The 23540-nt window shown below is 34.6% G+C and overlaps 1 protein-coding gene across 4 annotated transcripts in view; it reads right to left on the bottom strand.

Annotated features, from left to right (window-relative positions):
- The window catches only part of Rbcn-3A (rabconnectin-3 alpha), a 109091-nt gene that overhangs the window by 67776 nt on the left and 17775 nt on the right, over positions 1-23540 (bottom strand). For all 4 annotated transcript variants that reach the window (XM_072536996.1, XM_072536998.1, XM_072536997.1 and 1 more), the window contains 13 exons: positions 22723-22853; positions 20160-20337; positions 19916-20080; positions 18810-19053; positions 18022-18291; positions 17074-17545; positions 14913-15187; positions 14287-14610; positions 13390-14218; positions 7868-8108; positions 7365-7786; positions 1144-1360; positions 696-1004 (listed from right to left, as the gene is read on the bottom strand). In XM_072536996.1, the coding sequence (XP_072393097.1) occupies positions 696-1004; positions 1144-1360; positions 7365-7786; positions 7868-8108; positions 13390-14218; positions 14287-14610; positions 14913-15187; positions 17074-17545; positions 18022-18291; positions 18810-19053; positions 19916-20080; positions 20160-20337; positions 22723-22853 (4077 nt within the window). The remainder of the gene's footprint in view (positions 1-695; positions 1005-1143; positions 1361-7364; positions 7787-7867; positions 8109-13389; positions 14219-14286; positions 14611-14912; positions 15188-17073; positions 17546-18021; positions 18292-18809; positions 19054-19915; positions 20081-20159; positions 20338-22722; positions 22854-23540) is intronic.

Genomic DNA, 23540 nt, shown 5'->3' with positions numbered 1-23540 from the left:
GCACATTTTTAATTTGAGAACCGCTGACTACCTGTGGCAAATCTGAACAGACACTTTTATTACTTATACGACAGGCTAAAACGATCCTACTATATACCCTTTTTTATATACATTAACTACAACAAACACTTGCATTTAAAATTACAAATTTTATTGACTTTTTGATTTTCAATTCGGAAATCGTACTCAAAATTCAAATAATCCAATCAATATAATATTAAATTTTAATTACAATTATTATGGTTTATTCTCAGAAAAATGAATATATATCAGGTAATGTAAAACATTCCACAAGAAAATGACTCCAAGCCATAGTAAAAAACCGATGATGACAAATAAAAGAACATTATTATACATAAGGGAAAGAATTATCAAAAAAAAACTAACTTTGACAATCCCAGAGTTTTACAGAAAAAACGTTAAATTAGGGACATTTTCGCTAAAAAATTATATTCATAAAAACTAGGTGTTATTGCAAAACTTACTTTAATAATCGATAAAGTAAGAAAACAACAGTATTAAAAAATACTGGAGTTAACAAATGCAATAGGTCAATACACCATTAACAATTTCAAGTAGTCAAATACATTATCGTGGCTGAATGGAACAAGTTATCCAAAGCCATTAATTAAATAAAAAAAAAATACTGTAAGACTGTAATACGGTAATTTATAAAACTGCTGTAAATAGCTTACCTGTACAATCCCCAGAGAAGATTTTTCTTATTCAAAGCCAAATAATATAAAGCCGCGTCCATTGGGTCTTGATTTACTTGAAAAGAGGCTTTAGCAAGTACTTGCACTAAAATTTTTAGCAGATTTAAATTTCTTATCCACCATCCGACTCCAAGTTCCCTTAGTTGTGGCCAAGTGGGTTCTCCTTTCGCATAACTAGGAATTAGATTTAATAGTTCTTCTTGGCTTTCTGAATGATAGGCCCATGCTAAATTGTTGTTGCCAACACCTTGTTTTTGGAACTGTGTTCTTTGAACCAATGGAAGACATCTGAAAATATAAATCAATTTAACGTTCCGTCTTCCAGGTTGGAAGCCGTTTCCCAAATACAAGTCTTTTGGTATTTTAGGCACTAGATATAATTTTTATAAATTAAATGTATCTATTTAGACTAAAATAAATATAATACCTTAGTAAATATCCATAATGCTTCATGGCCAACAAAAATCTTAAACCGCAATCATCCAAATTTTCAGTCATCAATTCTTCATTTTGTCCGATTAAATTTTCTTTAATCATAGCTGATTTTGCAGCGTCGATTGCAAATCTTTCTGCCAGATCCGTATTGCATGTTGCTACAGTATCAGCCAGCGCCAAAAGATGCATTTGGTCCAAACTCGACAAACCTATTACAAAGTAATCACTAAAATTATCTTTATTAATTAGAATTGTATAGGTTGAAAAGATCTTTAAATTTTTTAGGGCGAAAAACATTGAAGATCAAACCAAGATTCAGTGAAACATACATAATGGATACAAGGCAAATAATGATGAAAAACAAATATAATTACAAAGCAAACATGGCAAATATTCTTATTTAAACTCCTAGAACTAATATGTCAATACTTAGAAGTAACAAAACAGGGAAAAACGCATTTTTCAGTAACTTATAAATCAGTAATTCAGGAAAGAGATCCATTAGACCTTAAAATAAATACTACCAATACGAAGAAGATAATGTAGAAATACTGAATCTACGGAATAATTATACAAAAAAGAATATCGGAGAAAATTTGCTGGGAATAAAATATTAGAAAACGATAACATCGAGGAAAGCTGGGAAAAACTCAAAAATAACATAATTACCGCAGCAACAGAATCACTTGGAGAGAGGGAAGTAACAAACATTAACATATCAAAAAAGAAAAGATCATGGTTTAGAAAGGAAGTGAAGACAAAATGTGAAAAAAGAAGAAAGCCTTTTTACAATACTAAACACAACAAACACAACAGACATACAACCACTATAAACGAATCAGAAATGAAACGAGTACTTTAGATAGACAAATAAAAAGGGAACACTGGTAGAGCTTCTCAAAACAGATGGAACACGACTTTTACGGAAAACAGAAATAAATATGGAGAATGATCAGAGGACAAAGAAAAGAGATGAAGGAACTAATAAAAACGAAACACATTCAGAACTAAAGGTGACGATAATGAACAACCAACACCAGAGATGACGGCAAACCAAAAAATAAATGGAAAGACAGTTAAGATTTGATTTCACGTACAGTGCGTTTGTGTATCCGCTTATACGTATTTCATCCTAAAAGAAATCTTTGGAGCGGCTATTCACAACCGCTCTGAACGTGAAAACAAACTTTCCTGTCATAATAATAAAATGAAAAAATAAATATTGAGAAGGAAGAAGTGAAAGAAACAGAAAATCACCAGGAAAGGCAGAGTACCGAAAGAAAAGTAAGGAGGACCAGATCTGACCAAACAGCTACTAAAAGTAACTCAAAAATAATAGACCAAAACAGAATTTCTCAAGAATAGAGATCAAGCATCCAAATACCTCTCTTCAAAAAGGGAGATAAATCGAACCCGGAAAAATACAGAGGAATAAATTTATTAAACACAACACTAAAATTAACAACTGAATGATAATAATGTGATAATAAATAAACTGAATGAAATTATAACACTAGCAGAAGAACAACAAGGTTTTAAGTCAGGAAAATCATGCACCGACGTTATATTTATAATGAGGCAAGTGCAAGACAAATAATTAGAATACAACAATCCGGCATATCTATGTTTCGTGGACCTTAAGAAGGCATTTGACCGAGTCAAATTAAAGGACGTTATCCACTTATTATACTCAAGAGAGATACCTTTAGGAATAATCAAAACGATCGAAAATACCTACCAAAACAACAGAATAAAAGTAAAAGTAGAAGAACTACCTGACCCTATTGAAGCTAAGCCCAACGGGATAAGACAAGGAGATTCCCTGAGTCCTCTATTGTTCAACCTGATTATGGATAAAATATAAAAAAGTAAGAACTTGAGAAAAGTCAGAAAAAGCATACCAAATGGGAGAAAAACTTAAATAATTTTAAAAAACTTAAAATAATCTGCTATGTCGATGACGCAATCAAGTGAAGATGATTTACAACGTATGCTGCACCAATTTAATAAAATATGTTAATTTAACATGTTAATTTCCCCAAAAAAGACAAAATGCATGGTTATAACATCAAATTTACCAAGATGTAACTTAGAGCTGGAAGGTCAGATAATAGAACAAGTGATAGAGTTTAAATATCTAGGCATCACATTATCTAGCTGTGGAAAGCTCGAAACAGAAGTGGAAGATCAAGTGAACAGAGCAAATAGAGCCGCAGGTTGCCTGAATGAAACAATATTGAAAAGAATTTACAAAACACTCATAAGACCAATATTCGCATACGCGGCAGAAACACGATCTGACACAGAGAGAACAAAAAGAAAGTTTGAAAGAAACAGCAGAGATGAAAACACTAAAAAATTAACGGTAAAACACTATGGAACAGAGCTAGAAGTACAGATATATGACGTATGTAGATGCAAGGTGGAGAACACCAAGGACTTTGTAAGAAATAGAAGAGTAGAATGGAACGATCAATATAAGCAGAATGACAACAAATAGGACGGCAAGAGACGGTTCCCCAATAGGAAGACGATCAGTAGGAAGACCACGAAAACGATGGAGTGACAACTTACTGGAGGAACATTAAAAAACAGACAGAGTCATGTCTACATAAAAATAAGAAGAAGAAAAAGAAGACTAAGAGAAATTAATCATGACCAGATATAAGAATATACGGGCAATACATAAAAATTTAAATATCTGGGTTCTTGGCTAACACCTGACTTAGATCCTGATTCAGATGTTAGATCTCCAATGAAACAGTCAAGATATGCCTTTAAAAAAATGAGAAATCTATTATGTAACCAGTCACTCAATATCAATTTACGCTTCGATTCGTTCACTGTTATGTATACTCAGTTCTTTTACATATCTGTGAAACCTGGACACTAAGAGTAAGTAGATGCTTAGAAGCCTTTGAAGTATGGATCTATAAAACACTTTTAAAAATTCCCTAGACGAATCATGTACGCCATGGGAAAGTTCTTTAAAGGCTCAATAAAGAGAGTTGATCTGTAACACAAAAGAGACAAAAACTTCATACTTTGACCATGTTATAAGAAGCAGTAGAGCAAAGCTTTTGAAATTAATTATTAAAGGGAAAAAATAAGCCAAAAGATTGGAGTGCTTTGGACTCACATTCACTGCCGTACAAGATACACATTATTACTCTGAGATTGTTGCTAATCTTCAATAGAACATAGTACCATAAAAAGAATGAAGAATACAAAAAGGGCCTTCCAATAAGGACTTTCCAAATTTGACCGTTGATACTTGGGGCACATTGTGAGAGGCGAAAAGTACGAACTTTTAAGAAATATCATGCAGGGCAAAATTAAGGGCAAAAGAAGTGTGGGAAGAAGAAAAATATCGTGGCTTCGTAATCTACGTGAATGGTTCGGGTGTAGTTCGATTGAACATTTTAGGCGAGCTGCTAACAAAGTCGCAGTGGCCATGATGATTTCCAATCTCCGCTAGGAGTGGCACGAGAAGAAGAAGAAGGCCATATTGTTAAAGATACATCTATCAAATTTGCTGTCATTTACTCAGTCTGTTTGTCAAATCACTATGGATGGATATACCTTACAACCAACAGGTGCAAATGATGGTTTTGATGAAACTGTTTTATCAAAATGGGTGTTCTGTTCGTGTTACATTCCGCGCGTTTCACCAAATGGTAAGTTCAATGTGTATCATATTTTGATCAGACGCTACACTTAGCCTAATCAACTGATTTATTCAAACTAGAAAAAAATCAAATACGGTTTTAAAAAATTTGTTCTCTTCGTTCATAGAAAAAATTTCACCTGTATACCCGGTTTTTGAAAACTCTAATAAGAATTTTACAAATTAAAATGGCATGTTTATTTTTTCCCATGCAGTTAATTTATTTTTCATTAAAACAAAATTTGTCCCTGAATTAAAAGTTTGGCAAAGTTAACCTTATTATATTGGGAATATAATCACGACGTGCATCAGATTTTTATAGAGTTCAAACAGGCTTATGATTCAATTAATCGTGCAACATTACGGAAGGCAATGATCGAGCTCGGCGTACCCAAGAAACTAGCTGCTGTAACACAAATGTGTGTAAGTAACTCTTTTGCACAAGTTAGAATAGGGGGAAAAATATTAAATGCTTTCTGCGTAAATTCTGGACTGAGACAGGGAGATCCGTTGTCCCCATTGCTGTTTAACCTGGCCTTAGAATATGTCATGCGAAAGATATATCCAAAAATCAAACCAGACATTACTGCTCGGGGAGCAAAAATCATACTCGCCTTTGCCGATGACGTAGACGCAGTAGCACAATCAACATTAGAAATTAAGGATATTTTCTCGAGCTTTGAAGAAGCTGCATTAAACATCGGTCTAAAAATAAATGAAGACAAAACAAAATACATGGTCGTCTCAAAACAAGAACGACGGCGAATAAGGCAAAACATTACTATAAATGATCACAACTTGGAAGTGGTTGAAGAATTTAAATATCTAGCAGCAACAATCACAAATGACAACAAAGGAGAGCGAGAAGTTGAAACGAGAATAATGACAGGAAACAGATCTTTCTTTGCAATGCAACATCTAATAAAGTCAAAACTTCTTTCGCGAGACACAAAAATCCGGATATATAAGACTATAATACGACCAGCAGTCGCGTATGGAAGCGAAACATGGACGCTAACAAAAAGAGAAATAAATAAATTGCTGATGTGGGAACGTAAAATTCTTCGAATGATATATGGCCCTTGCAGAGACAGCGTGACAAACGAATGGAGGGGCAGATACAATAACGAGCTAGAGTCTCTATTCGGAAAAGAAAATCTAGTCAGATATATAAAGGCCAATAGACTCAGATGGGCAGAGCATGTGATACGCAGTAACGACAATCGCCTTATTAACAATGTATTCTGGGAAAGGCCAGAGGGAAGAAGGTCTGTATGGCGGCCTAGAAAAAGGTGGAAAGATGCAGCCAAAGAAGATCTAGGGAAAATGGGAGTGCGACAATGGGAATTACTGGCACAGGACTGACAAACATGGAAGGCAATAGTAAACGCGCAAAGACTCACGAAGAGTTGTAGCGCCATTGATTATGATGACCTTTAAGTTAACCTTATATTTAAAAAATGTAACTTTTCTTGCAAACATGAACCACAGCTCGTGCTAAATTTCCAGAGTTTCAAAAGGTACAAGTTGTTTTGAATAATACTATAACATCGCCCTATATAATATTTGTTTAGTGATTCATCCGTAGTATCGTTTTATTAAATTCTATGCCGAATTCACAATGATAGGAGGGTCTTAGAATTCTGGACTTAAGAACATGAATATTAAGAACTTCATGAATGAACAATTGATCGAGAATTGCCGAAGAAGAATATAGAAAGAAAAAGGTTGTATTATTTATAAAAAAAACATTGAAATTGCTTTATTTAGGACTCTATGTGCGTGAAAAATGTTTAACAAATTTCTTTAATTTAGAACTTCCTTTTGTTGTACCGCTTCTATCGGGGATTTCAAAATCTCAAGAATATAATGTACCTTATTTACCTAGGCGAGGCAATGAAAAAGCACTAAACCATCAATTTTCCGCAGTAAGATGAATCGCTATGCAACTTTTTACATGCGAGTCTGGGGTATGTCAGTAAAGTTTGTGAACAAAACTGATGTCCGGGAGATGAAAATTGCATTTTTTGCATAAGGGAAATTCATTTCTAAAGTGCATAAAAAATGAAAAATTTGGAACTCGGAAAATATCGACGGGAATGGGTTCAATTTTACTACTCGGGGATTTTCGAGATCCCTGAACACGAACATCATGACGGCGATGGTCGCCAAGGTACCTAGTGCCCAGCTTTGACCTCTTCCCATGAAGTTTTATGTTAATTTCATTCAACGACAGTCGAAAGTAATTACTCGGGTGATTTTTGAGGTCACTGAATAAAAATAATATCATTGATAAGCGTTCTCAGATACAACTTTATAGAATATCTTCTAAAAATGAGACCTAATGGTTAAAAAATTGAGTGACATCGTGTAAGACTCCCAATAACTACCTACTTAGATTAACACTATCAAAAACACGCACAATCAATATAAAACTTTGGAAGAAAAACCGCGACCTTGTTCTTCACACAAAAAGAGTAAATAGCTAAATTATAAAATAACTATTTTGTATGTATATAAAGATAGTATTCAAAATATTAACTTACCTGGTAAATGAATGTGTGTTAAAAGTCTAGACAATATCCTCCCTTGCTTTGGAGTAAAATGCGTAACACCCACATTTCTTTCTGACGGTCTACGCTGGTCCTCCTGATCTTCCAACAAGTTTTCCAAACTTTCCTCCATTGCAACATTGCTATCAAATAACTCATTGTAATCTTTCTGTTCTTCTTGGCTGGTAGATGACTCTTTATCAGCGGCTAGAAGAGTCCACAATGGCAGAGGTGGAATATTGTTGATTTCATCATAGTCCAAGTTGATTTCGCCGATGCTGGTTCTATGTTCAGGACTTCCCGGTGGGTAACTGACGGATAGAGTGCGACTACGTGTCCAGCCTTGTATTTCTTCTGATGGGTCTTGGTTACCACCTATGCATTTGACTAAGTGGGCCAAAATAGCTTTTACCCACCTTTAAACATTAAAATTTATATAAAATGTAATTATTGATAATAAAGATGGTATTCAACATTATTAGGAAAATTTGAAGTACCTTATTTTTCCAGAATTCAATAATTCCATAAGTTGTTTAGGATGATACTGTGGCAAAACTGGACAAGCTATTCGAGAAGCCTCGAATAATCCATAATCTGGCATATAATCAACATTCTGTTCCTTGTTTCTTTTCCTGTCTAGAATTTGCAAGTTTACGGAACTTATTCTTCCAAGAGTAGGTACAGATGCTAGTTTTTTCTGGTTCTCTTGGGTTAAAGTTCGAAAATCGACATCTCGTCCTAAGAAAGATATATATTCTATTAAAAACACCTAAATGGTATTTAAAATACTACTAAATTAAATATACACAAAAAAAAACGACAACATGGCACAATTTTTTTAGTGCATGTAGCAATTTTGCTCCTTATGTTCGGACACGTGTAAGAGGTGCCATTGATTTTAGTTAGTAATTTGAAGAAGAAGTTATGAAGAATTTGGAGTGCGGGTGCTGTTTAGGCGAGCGGTTTACCCCTATAAGTAGAGCATCAACCGACTAAAATTCTTTTTGCATTTCTAATAATAATTTTCAACAAAAAAATGCAAATAACTCGAAAAGAAAGCATTTTTCGAAAAATTATCAAGAGAGAAAAAGTGTTTATTTTGATGAGATACACCTAAAAAAATTGATTCCGAAGCAATTCGGTGAAATTGCTTTTTTGTATTAGTTATTTGTTAATAACAATTGCCGGCCCACTTGTAAAAATTAAAAAAAAATACATTTCATCTTGGAAAAATATATAGAATCGAATAAAAAACGTTTGGTGCATTAGAAATACAAAAAGAATTTTAGTCGGTATATTCTGTTTCTAAGCGTCTTTTGAGGGGTAAACCGCTCGCCTAGTTGAATGAGGAGAAAATATCATTCAGGGATAAATATATTCATAAAAGAACGTTTAAAACCGATCGAAATCATTTACGGCTTGTAAATATTTATGACCCATCTTCACCTTCCTTTTCTACCAAGAAGTGAATGACTGAGTTTAACTCTGACCCAGATGATTACCTCGGAAGTATCAAAGATGTACATCTTGTTTCAGGTATTGAACATGGAAGAGCTTTGCGCAAGACGGGTACGTCAGGTCAACGCACCTATCTACAAAAGTCTTAGCAATGGGGAAATTGAGAAATCTGTACTATGAAGTGCTGAATATGAACCCTAATTTCCATAATAACCTGCGTTGGAGTTCCATTTATTTTGAGTACTTTGACGTATTTGCAGATGAACATTACAGAGAGGGGATCACAGCATTGGAATACCGCTCGATGGTATGTATTGGTTTTAGAGGGAATTACCTTTAAAAAATAAGACTTATTTGAGAGCATAAATTGCCATTTTCACTAACAGGCCAAGAACTTTTCAGACTACTCACGTATACATATACTATAGTACACCAAAATTCTTGTAGTTATTTTTTTATTGAAATGCCATCTATTGCCCCAGTGTCGTATATTAATGGCGTAGAACCAGCGTATCTCTATCTTGGAAGACAACTGCTATACCTCAAGTGGGAAAAATTTAGGAAATACGTCATTTCTGTGTTCCTTTTACAAATAGTACTATCTGTGTGTCGAACTATTTAAAGAATTGAGAAAATCCAACAGTGGAAGACTGATAATAAGTTTCTAAACATGACAATGCCAACTCTCCAGTATCGGCTTGAATGACTCTTTTCCCACAGCTTTTTTTAGTAGCAGATGACTTCTATTTTCGCCCATAAAAAAAGCCAGCTGGCTCCTCTACAAGGCAAATGAGGCTCTGGATTCTTATGCATGGGTTTTCCCGGCGGAAATCTTCACGATCTTAATCTGTGCATAGGAGATAGTGGATATAGCTTATTTCGGCAGAATTATCAGCATATATGCTCAGACAGAACGTTCTGGAAGAACGCGCAGTTGACTCCAAGCTAATTCTGGACTTTATAAAAGGGCTCTAATCTCCGCAAAGTCGGACCTTCCTAGAGTATAATATCCCAACTCCCCTATTTAAGTTTAGGATATTACCAAATGGTTATGCTCACTGACTATTGGAGACTTAAACGGCGTCTACATCAACTTGTGTTAGTCTATAATATATATGCCTATGTTATAAGGAGGGCAAAACACCCTCACATATCCTGTACCATGTCTCTGTTGTTGATGTATGTTTCATGCTCGTTTATCCTGACACTTAGCGGTCTTGCTGTTTCTCCCATATAGAAATTGTTGCATTCACAGGGTATTTTATAGATGCAGTTCTGTGATCTTTCTTGCGTGTTATTGGGTTTGGTTTTGGAAAGGATAGATTTTAGTGTGTTGGTTGTTTTGAATGTTGTTGTAATGTACTTATTTCCTAATATTTTTCTGATAAGCCCTTTACCTATGGTATTGTCATCTTCTGAATCTTTTTTAGTGAGTGTTTCTGGATTGCTGGAAATCGAAACGTCAAACATTGGTTGAAAATGTAATTTTCATTTCAATCAGTTGTGACTTAATCCCATACAAACATAATATTTATCAATAATAAGTAGTAAAGAACACATCTCTACTGCACAGAGTATAGGTTTATTCTAATTTAATAATAACAATAATAATATATGATCACTCTCATATATTAAATTAACTAAAAGAGTTATATAATTGCTCTGATATCAGCGCCGTTATGAAAGCGCAACGGGTAAGATGATTGGAACACGTAATGAAGTAGTTTGATGAGAATGATGTCAAAGATGGTCTTAAAGAGGGGTCCAATAGCTTAAAGAAGAAAGGAGAGTCATATACTAAGATGGATTAATTATGTTCAAGAGGATCTAAGAAGTATGAGGGATGACTAGCGAGAAAGAGTTCATAATATTTTCAGTAGACAGGAGGCGTGATTATTTGACCATGTTATTTACTTCGTATATACGTAAATGTGTAAGTATGAAATGTCTATGAGATATAAGCCCTAGGTTTTCATATCCTATAGAGCAGTTTAAATAATAAAAAATACCATTTATTGTACAATAAAATGCTTAGACTACCGGGAATAAGTCCATTGTATCCATCAACGTTCGAACTAGGCCATAAAGATCTAAATCCACACCACTGCCCTTACAATATAATATAGACATGGCACTCGATATGTGAGCAAATCTCAGATATGCAAACTTGCATTGGATAACGAGCAAAGAGTACAACGGAAAGATTCATCAATAATCATGAAAGAAACAGACATGAAAAAAAAGTCAAAGCAGCTCTCACTCTAATTAATGAAGAACAACATGTAGCAAACCCATCAACAGAATGTAGCAGGCTTTGCTTGTCAATACTAAAAGAATAAGTCAATAACAAGAATATACCAATAATTCGTCCTGTTAAGGATGAGTTCGGTGCTTGGTGAATTGTCCACGAATTACATTAAAGCTAAAAAAACGCAACAACTGTGTACACATTTTCCGATCTGTGAAAAATTCATTTACTTAGTAAGCGACAAGTTGATTATAAAATGAAATATAATAAATATAAAAGTTGATTATAAAATGAAAGAAAATGAAAGAAAACGGTGAAATATGTATGACATTTTACAGATTTTTAAATGTTTCGTTCTTTTAGCTTTAATGTAGTTCGCAGATAACTCACTACGCACCGCAACTCATCCTTAATAGGACGAATAGCTAAATAATAGGAAGTCAGAGACATGCCATCTACGATTTATACAAAATACATATGCAACACACAATACACAAACATATAAACTACCCAAACATAGAATACTAGAAAACACATACAACAGTCAGAATTTAATATTCCGACGTTAAAAAGACCACCCTCGGATTTTTTTCAACCATAAGCATGCTATTGCCTACAGGATTGAGGCCAAGTAAGTCATCAATTTTCAAAAACGTAACCTTCAACATAAATTTATTGGTTATATATTTTCGTAGAATTTTTTAAAATAACCATTTTTTTAAATGATTTCCGGAGTGGAAATCGAAACGTCAAACATTAGTTAAGAGTGTAATTTTCATTCAAATCAGTTGTAGCTTAATCCCATATAAATATAATATTTATCTTAGACATGCCTAGTTTCAGAACCTAGTTAATATTGAAAAGAATTTGCCTTCGGTAACTTTACACATATTTACGGTCTTTCCTTTTTAACTTTTCCAAATCTGCCTTTTTCATAGACCATACCTTGCTTGCGTATGTGAATGTGGCTCTTATTACAGTCTTATAAATTCTAAGTTTTGTTCTCCTGTTTTATTCTCTTTTGCCATTCTCGCTTTTAGTTTCAATTTCCTCTGATGTTTCTCCTCTATAATACCAACATAGGTATAATGTCTTTCGAATTCTATCTCTTCGGAAATATCTCTTTGCAATTATTTTTCTTTTTGCTATTATGGCAAGATCGTTAACAAAAGCTAGACACTGATTAGTAAATGGCCCAGTCGTTTTATTCTTACTCCTTCTGATAGTACTTCACAACATCAAGTTGAAAAGGACCGTGGAGAGCGGGTCGTCCTATTTTAGATCTTTGTTCACTTCAAATTTCTATATTTTCTATCTACTTCAATCAGATCTATTCTGTAACTTTTAACAAGTCGAATAGAAATGACCAAGTCGAATCGTAATTACCCGAAATCGGAATGTTGGATATCTATCGCGTCGTTTTTGTGTTTGGATTGGCATTCTGTAACTCATATCGTAATCGGTGTAATCGAAAACGCCAACTTCTACTTGACGCGCTCAGAAGTTGGTGGCAACCCCGCACACAAAAGAGAAATAAGTGTTCTGTGACGTTATGTTACTGGAAAGGCTAATGCGCGCGAAAAATTCATCAAAAAAGAAGATTATATTTGAAGCTTGTCGTCAAGTAGTTTTGATTTGTTTTGGTTAAGTTTAAAAAGTTCGTTACAAGAATACAAATGACAAGCGGAACATCTGCTGAGCAGTTAAATTATTTAATAAACTTTATCTAAATAAATAACACCACAGACTAAAAAATGAAGCAGCTACAAAAAATGAATCAAGCGCTAATTTATATCAACAAGTCAACAAATAAATGTCAAAACAATAATGATACCAATGCGCATGCGTCAAGACCAATTTTGATGTCAAAACTTGTCTCGACAGAGCTTGTCTAGTCGAAATCAATTTCTATACAACATTACGATAGTAGAGGTCGAGATGAGTTACAGAATACCGATTCCTACAATTCCGATCCGACTTGCTGACCTCTATTCGATTTGTAGTTACAGAATAGGGCTGATTATAATTATTCAAAGTCATTTTCACTTATATTACCAAATTAATTAGCACTTTGCAAATATTCTGTCCCTATTAATTCTATTACACATCTGCTTAAAATCCAAAAACAAAGCATAGATAACCATCTCGTGCTCTCATATCAATGGGGCTTAACCCGTATAAATCATAAACCGTGTACAATCAATGGAAAAAGAAAACTGCTTTAGATGACAAATATTAGATTTTACTTGTGTTTCTCAAAACTAAACTATTAACCTTCTTGTAACTGTTAATCTAACTAAACATTTTACTTACCGTTCTTTCCATCGACTTCGCTAACTTGATTTTGTAAATTAGGATTCTGAGGCTTCCATTGCGTATAAACGTGCATCTCTGAATCCATACCAACCACCAAAATACCATCTCTCACCCAACTAATCTGCATAGGTAATGCAGGTAAGCCATCGGCAGTTTGCAGTTCGATTTTCCTTAAAGTCATCCACTTGAAATCATCAACGAACATAGGTTGAGCCAAAGAACTGGCTTTTCTCAAAATCGGTCTGTAATTGTTTAGACTTTCTTTCATAGCCTTAACGTTGGCTTGTGCTAAGTCTGTGGAGAGAGGAGTGTATAGCATTATCTTGCTACCAACTGCTACTGTTAAAATATGCGATCCATCCTCATTTGAAACCCAATCTAACTGCACAATATGTTTCTGCGTTAAAGGACATATATTACCCTTCTCAGAAATAGATTTTCTCAAAGATTGTAGGGTAGTAAAGCTTGGTACAGCCAGTAGGGTTGATTTAATGCAAGGTTCGGTAGCTAAAGTTTGCCTATCATCTCCAGCAAATGTATGCAACACTTCATTAATTCTTTGTTTTTTCTTTAACGTTTTAGAATCGTATAAATAGCTCAAATCTAGATGTTTATTAATATCGATACGTGGAAGATAAATATTTTTGAGGTGAATTACGTCTTCCAATATCCACTCGCTACCTCCAGTCGATTCACATTCGTATATAGCAACACATAAATTTATAAATCTAGAATCTTGATCGCTTTTATTAGGCCTGGTAAAGCTCTTTCCATATTTGTAAGCACAAGCAAGTCTTCCAGAATATGCAACACTAATGTTTAGTACCTGTAAAAAAAAAATAATTGGTATACACGTCAAATTTGACCAATTATTAAGATTTAAACCATACTAACCTGTCCCTCTATTTCAATAGCGGACTCCTTAATCATGTTCCATTCGCTCCAGACTTGCCCAGTATTAACTATCGATCCATCCTCTTCCAACATCAAATGGCTTAGGTCTTTTACTTGTTTCGGATTGGTCGAAACTGTCCAAAATCTGATGATTCCATCGGTGCACGCGGTAGCAAAACAGTAGGGGGCCAAACAGGCAGGGTAGATGGAAGCAGAACTCAAGTGACCCGCAGCTGGAGTAGCATGTACTATTTCTACACCATCTGAGAGGGGTAATATTTGTTTGATTTCTCTAGTGACTGTTAGATTGATATGAGGGCTGACCTGAATCCAAAAAATATTTTTGTTGAAACAGCTACAGAAATAAGAAAGCATGAAAACTGTCAGAAGCCATCCGTCAAGACACGGATTGGAGCAGACTGACAATGATCTTCAGATCTCGGTAAATTAAGTAGCTTCTTAAAAAAATGCTGCGACTATTTTCCTATCTTTAATTCGTATACTTATCAAAATATACGTTTAAGGGAAAAACAAAGCGACAAATGCAAATATGTTGGCAAAAAATGACATTTTTTTCGATATTTTTTATTTAAGTAAACAATTTTTTTATATCCAATATATCTTACCTTCGAGGGTTTTAGATGCAACGACTCTAAACTATTCTTTCTGGACAGATCATTCTCATCTTGAACCAAAACAGAATCTGGTACATACATCTGGCTACTAGTAAGGGAGTACTCGGTGTCGGTTGAAGAAATGATTAATTTCCACATATGTATAATGGTATTTTGATCTGTACAGTCTAAAAGGACTATAAAGAATGGTTCTTTGAACACCGACGCCTGCTGTAGGTCAACCATAGCGTCATTTCCAGATAGGTTAATAGGAGTACTTTTCTGACCTAAAATTATACACGTTACTTACATGAGACCAAAGAGGGAGGGAGAGATAGAGATACGGCAAGCGAAATAATAATAAGCAGCACTCAGTGGTAATAAGTAAATTAATTAACAAATAATAAAAATATCATCATCAATGGTTCGATAACAGGTCTCTATCTCTGTCACTGAATACATCACCAAGTGCAGAATAACCTATCTAAAACTTATCAAAACAGCTTAAAAAGCATATTATCGAAATCGTCTGGGAAGCTCTAAAAGTGTTGCAAAAGAAACTTGATCCATAATAAACGATCTTCGAAATAAAACTAACACAGCTCAAACATTTTCCCTTTCAAACCCTAAAAATCTAAATGAATAAATCGTTAATGTGTGTAAAAAAATATAACATCAACTATTTTGCCACAACAAGGTCCCATTTCCTATCTCCACAATTTAAAAAAGGTCCCGAATTCATTCTATATACGACCAGTTGATAAATCTGAACTGATCCAAACAATCAATATATCAAAGCAAATCAATACATCTTCCTGTAGTACTGATGGACTATCCATAAAAATTTTCTCAAATCCCCCAAAAAATGTGTTGGAAGTCCTGATCTCACTTAACGATTCCTTTGAAAAAAGTATATTTCCAGAGTGCCTAAAGACAGCCATTATTCCTCTTTACCAGGGAAGTGAAAAATCTAATGCCTGCAATTATAGACCTATTGCCTTACTACTTTATTGCCCGATAAACGCCCGAAATTATTGCACAATAAAAGCCCGACTTTCTCGTTGAAAACAACATTTTATCACACAATCAGTTCGGCCTTTTATCTAATAAACGTAACAGTGATGCTATGTTTTCTGTGCTACATGAGGTTTACCAAGCACTAAACAATAATCTTTACACTGCCACTGTTTTTGTGACTATGCTAAAGTTTTTGATTGTGTAAGTCATGACATTTTGATAAAAAAACTAAATTTCTACGGAATTTGAGGTATTTCTTTAAATTAGTATCAATCTTACTTGGAGAATAGCAAACAACTAGTTAGAGCAAATGATACTGACCCTAGTCACAAAAGCATTGTATGTGGAGTACCACAAGATTCAGTATTGGGACCTCTACTTTTCCTTTTCTTTATAAATGACATCACTAATTTAAAAATCGATGCAAACATTTTTCTTTTTGCTGATGATGCCAGTATCACCTGCAGCAACTAACTCTTCATGCAACTATAACTTCTAATCTACTTACAATAAAAATCTGGTCCGACTCTAATTTACTTTCTTTTAACGTGGATAAGACAGTAGCATTATTCCATAAAGGAGCTCTTCAGCCCGTGCTTCTTAATAACAGCCACGTTAGTACCGTTGAGTCTGTAAAATTTCTTGGTATTTTTATAGACTGCAACCTCGGTCCCTTCATATCGATTTGTTAAGTAAGGCACTAGCCTCAGTCTGCTAAGCAATAAGATCTGTTTCGAAGTTTTTCGGTTTTCCTTTTTTGGGGTTCTAGTACATCTGCCCAATCTGATGATATAATTAAATTACAAAAAAGAGCAATACGGTATCTGTTTGGCCTCAGAAGAACTAAACATTGCAAAAGCTACTTCAAAAATCACGAAATTTTAACGCTTCCCTCTTTATATATAAGTATTTTAGAAACTATTTGCTTAATTCGTAAACACCTACATGTTTTTCCAGCAAGACCTCATCATGACTACTCCACCAGAAATTCAACCTTTGATGTTTATTTACCAAAACCGATAAACAAATTTTTACTTTAGTTTTTTACTGTTTTTCTTAATTCGAAGCGGACTTTACGAAGTAAAGGATTTTAAAAATGATTAGTGCTGAATAAGTAAGTGACACATAAATTAAAAACAAGTTTTTAGATACTCACCAGTAATAAGTTGTTCTTGATAGACATGAAGAAACGTAGTGTTTTGCCATTTTATGGCTTCTGATACAGTTTCCAATTGTATAATACATCCAGGTCTTGAAGTACTCTGTTGAGATACAATATTAATATTTTCTAGAAGACTCTCTTGATTAAATGACGACAAATCTGACAAACCATCGCTTTCATCGTACTTTCTGTTTTCTTTGAAAGATAAATCGGCTAATAGGGTCCTAGCATCAATAACTGCTTGATAGACTCTGAGACATTGGCCGTCTGAAGCTACAAAGCACGCGCTAGGAGAATTCGAAAGATTGCCTAGTGTAGTGGAGGGAAGCAGTGTTGGTATCCATGCTACGTTACTGAAAGCTGACGGTTCCGGTGAGCTGATTCTAGCCAGTTCACATATTCCACCAGATTTCGATAACGGGCCTACTGCATCGACTTTCCACAGAATTAGTTCGCTGCAGAAACCCTAGAAGATTAAATTCTATAAATATTAATATTGAAAAAAACTACAGGATATGTTTTGTGATGATAGAATTAATGTCTAAAAAATGTCTGTTACTGTTACTGCAAATAAAGCAATTTATATTGTGATTTTTCCAGGAAGATATATTTTCCTTCACAATTGCCAAACTTTCCTAGGATAGGAATTTCACAAATTTTATGAAATCTGCGATCTGTTAGTTCTTCTAGCTAATGGTTCATTTTAATTCTCCACGTAGCGTCTTTTCAAGCTTTACCATCTGTCGTATATAAAAGCCTGTTTAAAATTGTTATATAGGTTACAGATTGAGATATATAAATACCGCAAGTTAGACGGGGTTGGAAACATGAGGAAGAGGCCTATGTTCAGCAGTGGACTCTTGAGGCTGGATGATGATGATGATGAGTACTCCAAGCATATATAGATCCAAACACATTGCATCAATGAAATATCAAACTTACCGTTTTGTTGTGTTCTTTGGACTTCTCTTCAATGATGTTGTGATGACTTGTTGTCAGCAGCAGAGGTAATACAGGGTGACAAGTAATATCGTTGACTCTAAACCTATGACCAGAAGCTCTACTCTTATATCCAATGCTTAATACTTGACTGAACTTGCTCTTGTCTGCAAAAGTGATTTGCCACAAGTTTAGAGTGCCGTTATCGTGTTTCGTTACCAACGAAACTACAGGGGTGGCTTCGTTTTGATCTTCTGGAGGTGGTAGTAAAACCTAAAGAAGCAAAGCAAAAATGTAAGTATCTTTATGTAATTTGTTTTATTATATTAGCCTACCTTGGAAGAAGACTGATATATCAAAATGTGACAATTTTGACATATGTGATAAAATTAAAATGTCTTCATTTGAAAATTCACTTTTAAACTTTAACCTCAACTTCTTTACAAGACTGACAAAATAAAATAATGCATTATTCTTCACAGAAAGTATTGTATTATCTTATTGTGTTTTTGAGAAAGGATGGCAAAAAAATATATCTCAAAATATGACAATATTGTGCAAAATATCGAACTAACTTTTCGATTAACAATAACGATACTTCTACCATCTGACGGCCATAGGCATAAACCAAATTTATGATGTTATCACACAAAAGAATATAGAATATATGAAATCTGTTAACTAACATAGTCCATTTTTCACTTTTTTGAGATATAATGGTCGTCTTCTTGCAAGGTAGTGATATATTAGCAGGATAATTATCAAAAACTAATAAGTGAACTCAATCTTACATCTTTTTGTGACTTATTTTCGTCTTCTTCCTTTACACTCGTTAGATTCCTATCGTAAATAACGTCTTTATGAATGGCATCCTTGACCAAATGTTTAAGTAGAGGTGTAGTATTATAAAGACTAACAGTCGTTGACATACTCATAGAGTCGCCCAGTGGGAAAGCAGATGGTATGCGGGTAGAAAATGACACTTGAGCTTGTCTGAATGAACCCGGATGAAATTCGTCCAACCATTCTACCACCCTAAAACAAACGCAAATAACATTAAAATCGCTTCAGTTAGGATAACTTATGGTATAAAGGTCACACGAGTTAAAAATATTGGACAACTACGATTCTTTCGCATAAATAGATAATTCGCAAATATATCAAGAGTTAATAGAGATACAAGGGTGATTTGACTATATATCTAGCCTTCAATATTCACACGGAGCTAAAACTGCCGAATACAGTGGATGGTCGATTAATTCGTATCACTTCTTCTCCTTAGTCTTCTATCATCCATTTTTGGGCATAGACCTCACCCAACTCCTTTCATCGATCTCTATTCTGAGCAACATACTTCCAATTCCCATACATCCAATGGCACTACAGCCCAAATCGGGCCTTGGCCTCCTTCAACAAGCTTCTCCAATCATCTCGATTTACCGCTGTTCTTTTCCATGAACGCGTTCCCAGGCAGTTCTTGGCATCCTCATCGACTTCGTCTTCCCATCTCTTTTTAGGTCTTCCAACAGGTCTTCTTCCCTGCCCACCGTAATCTCTGCAGTTTAGTGTATTGTGCTAGAGTTGGTTCGCTATATTGCTCGTATATTTCTCTATTATACCTAATTCGCCAGTTGTTGTTTTCACTTATTGGGCCCAGTATCCTACGTAATATTTTTCTTTATACTTCCAATTTGTTCCGGCTATTTTTTTGATTTCATCAACCGATCTCATCTGTGGTCTTCGTCTTGGTCGTCTACCATAGGATCTCCAATGTTGTATTGTGGCGTTCTCGTTGGTTTTTTCTCTAACAGTGTGGCCTGCGAGTTTCATTTTTATGCAACGTGCCATTTTTATATACTATATAGATTATAAATAATTAGTTGTAAAAAATAATTACCAAATTAGAAAGCTTCCATCGACTGGATGAATACTAAATAACAAGTCAGGACTGTGATGCCAATCTCTAAGGAAACTTTCGATTCGTACATCAACCCCGTCTGATCCACCAGATTCCATCGCAGGTTCTTCAGACTCCTCTGAATCTGGATTATCTACTACAGGTCTGTAAAAAACAATTGCCATTATATCAATTAAACCTAACAAAAATATCTTCTAACATAGTAGGTAAATATCGGAATTACCTGGCGAATTCTTCTAAAAACAATTCTGCTTGCAGACTGAATTGCATTTCTTTATTGTCCAGCCAGTGAAGAACAAACGCCGGTTTTGGACTGCAGTAGTTAATGCTTGGAACAAGTGGTATGTCGGTTTCAGCATTCACCGACGCAGCCAGATGAAAATGTAGACCTGGAGTTATACCTAGACAAAAATATGTTGTTAAAATAAAACAATATATCTGTCATTCTAAACTTTCCCATGACCGTGCCGGGTAATTCATTTATTAAAAGATGAAATTATTTGTAATAACTTTTAAAATACATTTTTTAACAGCAAAATATTTTAGCTATGTGGTCATCATACTTTTAGCTACATCATTGTAACGTGTATCTTCAATTTTAATTTTTTTTAATAATTCAAGTTTTTTGATTTTATTGAGCTGTATAACACCGAGTTACTTGATTGTAAAATTATATTCTGTGAACAAGTGGGAACTTGTATAAATTTTGACTTTTCAAGAGTCTAGATTCAATCCGAGAGGTGTGGGAAACAAACCACATTCCAGCGGGCTGGAAAAAAGGTAACATTATCAAGCTTCCAAAAAAGGCAACCTCACACTGTGCAAAAATTGGAGAGGAATAACCTTGCTTACTGTCATAAATAAAATTTTCACGACCATCATACTGAAAAGAATAACACACAAGGTTGAGTTTCGAGCTAATCAAGCAGGCTTTAGACCAGAATCCTCCTGCATAGACCACATTAATACTGTGAGGGTAATAATGGAACAATCGGTTGAATGGAACACCCCCCTATACATGGTTTTTGTTGATTTTGAACGTGCCTTTGATAGCTTGTCTCACGCTGCTCTATGGAAAATTTTAGAGCTAAGAAACATCCCGCAAAAAATAATTTCTATTATAAAGTCACTATATACTGATGCGAAATGCAGCGTGACACACAATCGGATCAACAGTGACGAATTCGACGTACTTACTGGAGTTAGAAAGGGATGCGTCCTTTCTCCGTTTCTTTTTAACATAGCTAGAGACTATGTTCTCTCCAAACTAGACTCCGACACAAGAGGGATACAATGGACGTTAACCACACGCCTAAGCGATCTAGAATGCGCGGACGATATCTGCCTATTAGGTCAAAGGTTCCAAGATCTGGCTTACCAATTGGAAACACTTTCCACTGAAGCCAATAAAATAGGTTTGAAAATCAATATTAGTAAAAGGAACAAGACGCTATTTACTATCGACAATATGCAGATTGAAAATGTGGAAAACTTTACGTATCTTGGAAGTGTCATAACAGAAAACGGAGGTACAGAAGACGATATTCGTATGAGGATACGAAAAGCCCAACAAGCTTTCAGCACGCTCAACCCTGTTTGGAGATCTGGCGAGTATACTACAAGGACAAGATCCGAATATTCCGATCAAATGTCATGTCTGTCACTTTCCAGGTTTCACATCCGTAGAGTAGAACAAACACCCTCACAGACAAACTGCAGGTCTTTGTTAACAAATGTCTACGAAGAATTGTTCGTATATTCTGGCCTAACACCATCAGAAACGAAGATCTGCTACACCTGACCGAACAAAAGAGGGTACAAAATGAAATTAAGTCCAGAAAGTGGGGTTGGATCGGTCACACACTCCGAAAAAATAGTTCCAGTATCGCAAAGACTGCCCTAGAGTGGAATCCCCAAGGGAAAAGAAAAAGAGGTCGCCCAGTACAAACTTGGAGAAGATCCATCATGGACGAGATAAGAGGCCAAGGAAAGTCTTGAAAGAAGAGTCTAGATTACGAACTTGTGTGTATGTGCGGTTGTTTGAGTTCGATTAATTACATAATGGCTCGTAAATAATTTACGGGGAATGCATTACGTCAGTTGCTGGATAAAACTGATAATATAAGTGAATATGAAATTATTAAGGATGGGAAGAGTAGCATAGAGGAAAATATAAAAGAAGAAATTCATGTTCATCATGAAGTGTAAGTCGAAGAATGTGTAAGACGACGACGATAATCAAATAGGAGATTTTTCTAACACCGTTACAGGTTATAAGTCAAAGCGCATCATCGTGTAAACGAAAATGACCGTTCTTCGAAAAAACAAGCATCTTCGAGGCTTGAAAACTCAAATGTAAATTATTATTATTGTATAATATATATTAAGTTGTTAAGTCCCTTAATTGAAGTTTAAACATTCAGTTTCAAGATTCTGAAGAGCAATCGGAGCTTATTTCAATTTTTAAGCTGCCGCACTGTATGGTGCGTCTTTGTCTCATCGTGCATCTCAACAAATATTGACATTTATTAAAATTTTAAATCGCTTATAACTCGAAAACAGTCAACTTTAGAGAAAAATGGCAAGAAACCTTTTTTGTTTAAAACGACACAAATAATCTAAAAAATGTTTTCTGGAGGGGCACTGTGATTTTTTGAATTTGTTTAAAAAATTTTTGAATGCGAATAAGCAAAGAAACTGAATCAGAATCATTTTCCCTACGGAAGGGATCTCACAACATGGACTATATTCTATTATTTAAGTAAATGAAAAATAAAAAGTCGTACCTGTGCCATGATATCCATAGGAATGAAAATCGTGAACGCTATATGTAGATGGTAACGTTGGTATAAGTGGAGATGTATAGCCTTTACCATGTCCCTGATCTTTTGCGTTACGTCTTATGTGAAAGCAGGTCCTAAAACAATTATATGTTAAAATTATATTTAAAAAATATAATTAAATAAATATAAATATAAACAAATATAATTAAAAAAATTATATTTGTGTCGTTTTTATTAAGCGTTATTAGCGGCACGGTTTCATTTTTGTAAGTGTTAATTTTCACCAAACACTAATATTTTAAATGTTCTAAAATCTTCCGCTATTCCGGTCTATGAGGGATTTTACGCTTTCAGTTCATGATTTTTAGGGTTTCTGGATCTTGTTCTACTTGCTCGATATATCTTAGCCTATATAGGTTAATTATAATTAGATTTTGGTTTCCCCTCAGAAGCTCATAAAAACACTTTATTTTTCCCTTTCGCTCAGACTCCCCCACGACGCTATATAGGCATTTTATTACATTCTTTGAACCTTTTGGCAATATTTAAAATTCTTTTTTTATTACTAAGAAAATGCCCATAAAAGGTCTACACACATTAACTATTAAACCATCTCTTCTTTTAACAAATTATAGTACGGAAATGGATTTTGGTTAGTTTTCTCCTTTATTTCGTTTTTTAATTCTTTTAGGACAACAAACACCGCAGTGTTTTAATATAAAATTGTCCTGAGTAATTTTGTTTCAGGATCTATAAAATAAATGGAAAAAATGTTAAATATCCCTCATTGTAAGAAATGACATACACTAGAAGGGCTGGTA

The sequence above is a fragment of the Diabrotica undecimpunctata genome, chromosome 7 (assembly GCF_040954645.1).
Source record: "Diabrotica undecimpunctata isolate CICGRU chromosome 7, icDiaUnde3, whole genome shotgun sequence".
Taxonomy (NCBI): Eukaryota; Metazoa; Arthropoda; class Insecta; order Coleoptera; family Chrysomelidae; genus Diabrotica; species Diabrotica undecimpunctata.
This window is presented reverse-complemented; position numbering and strand designations above follow the sequence as displayed.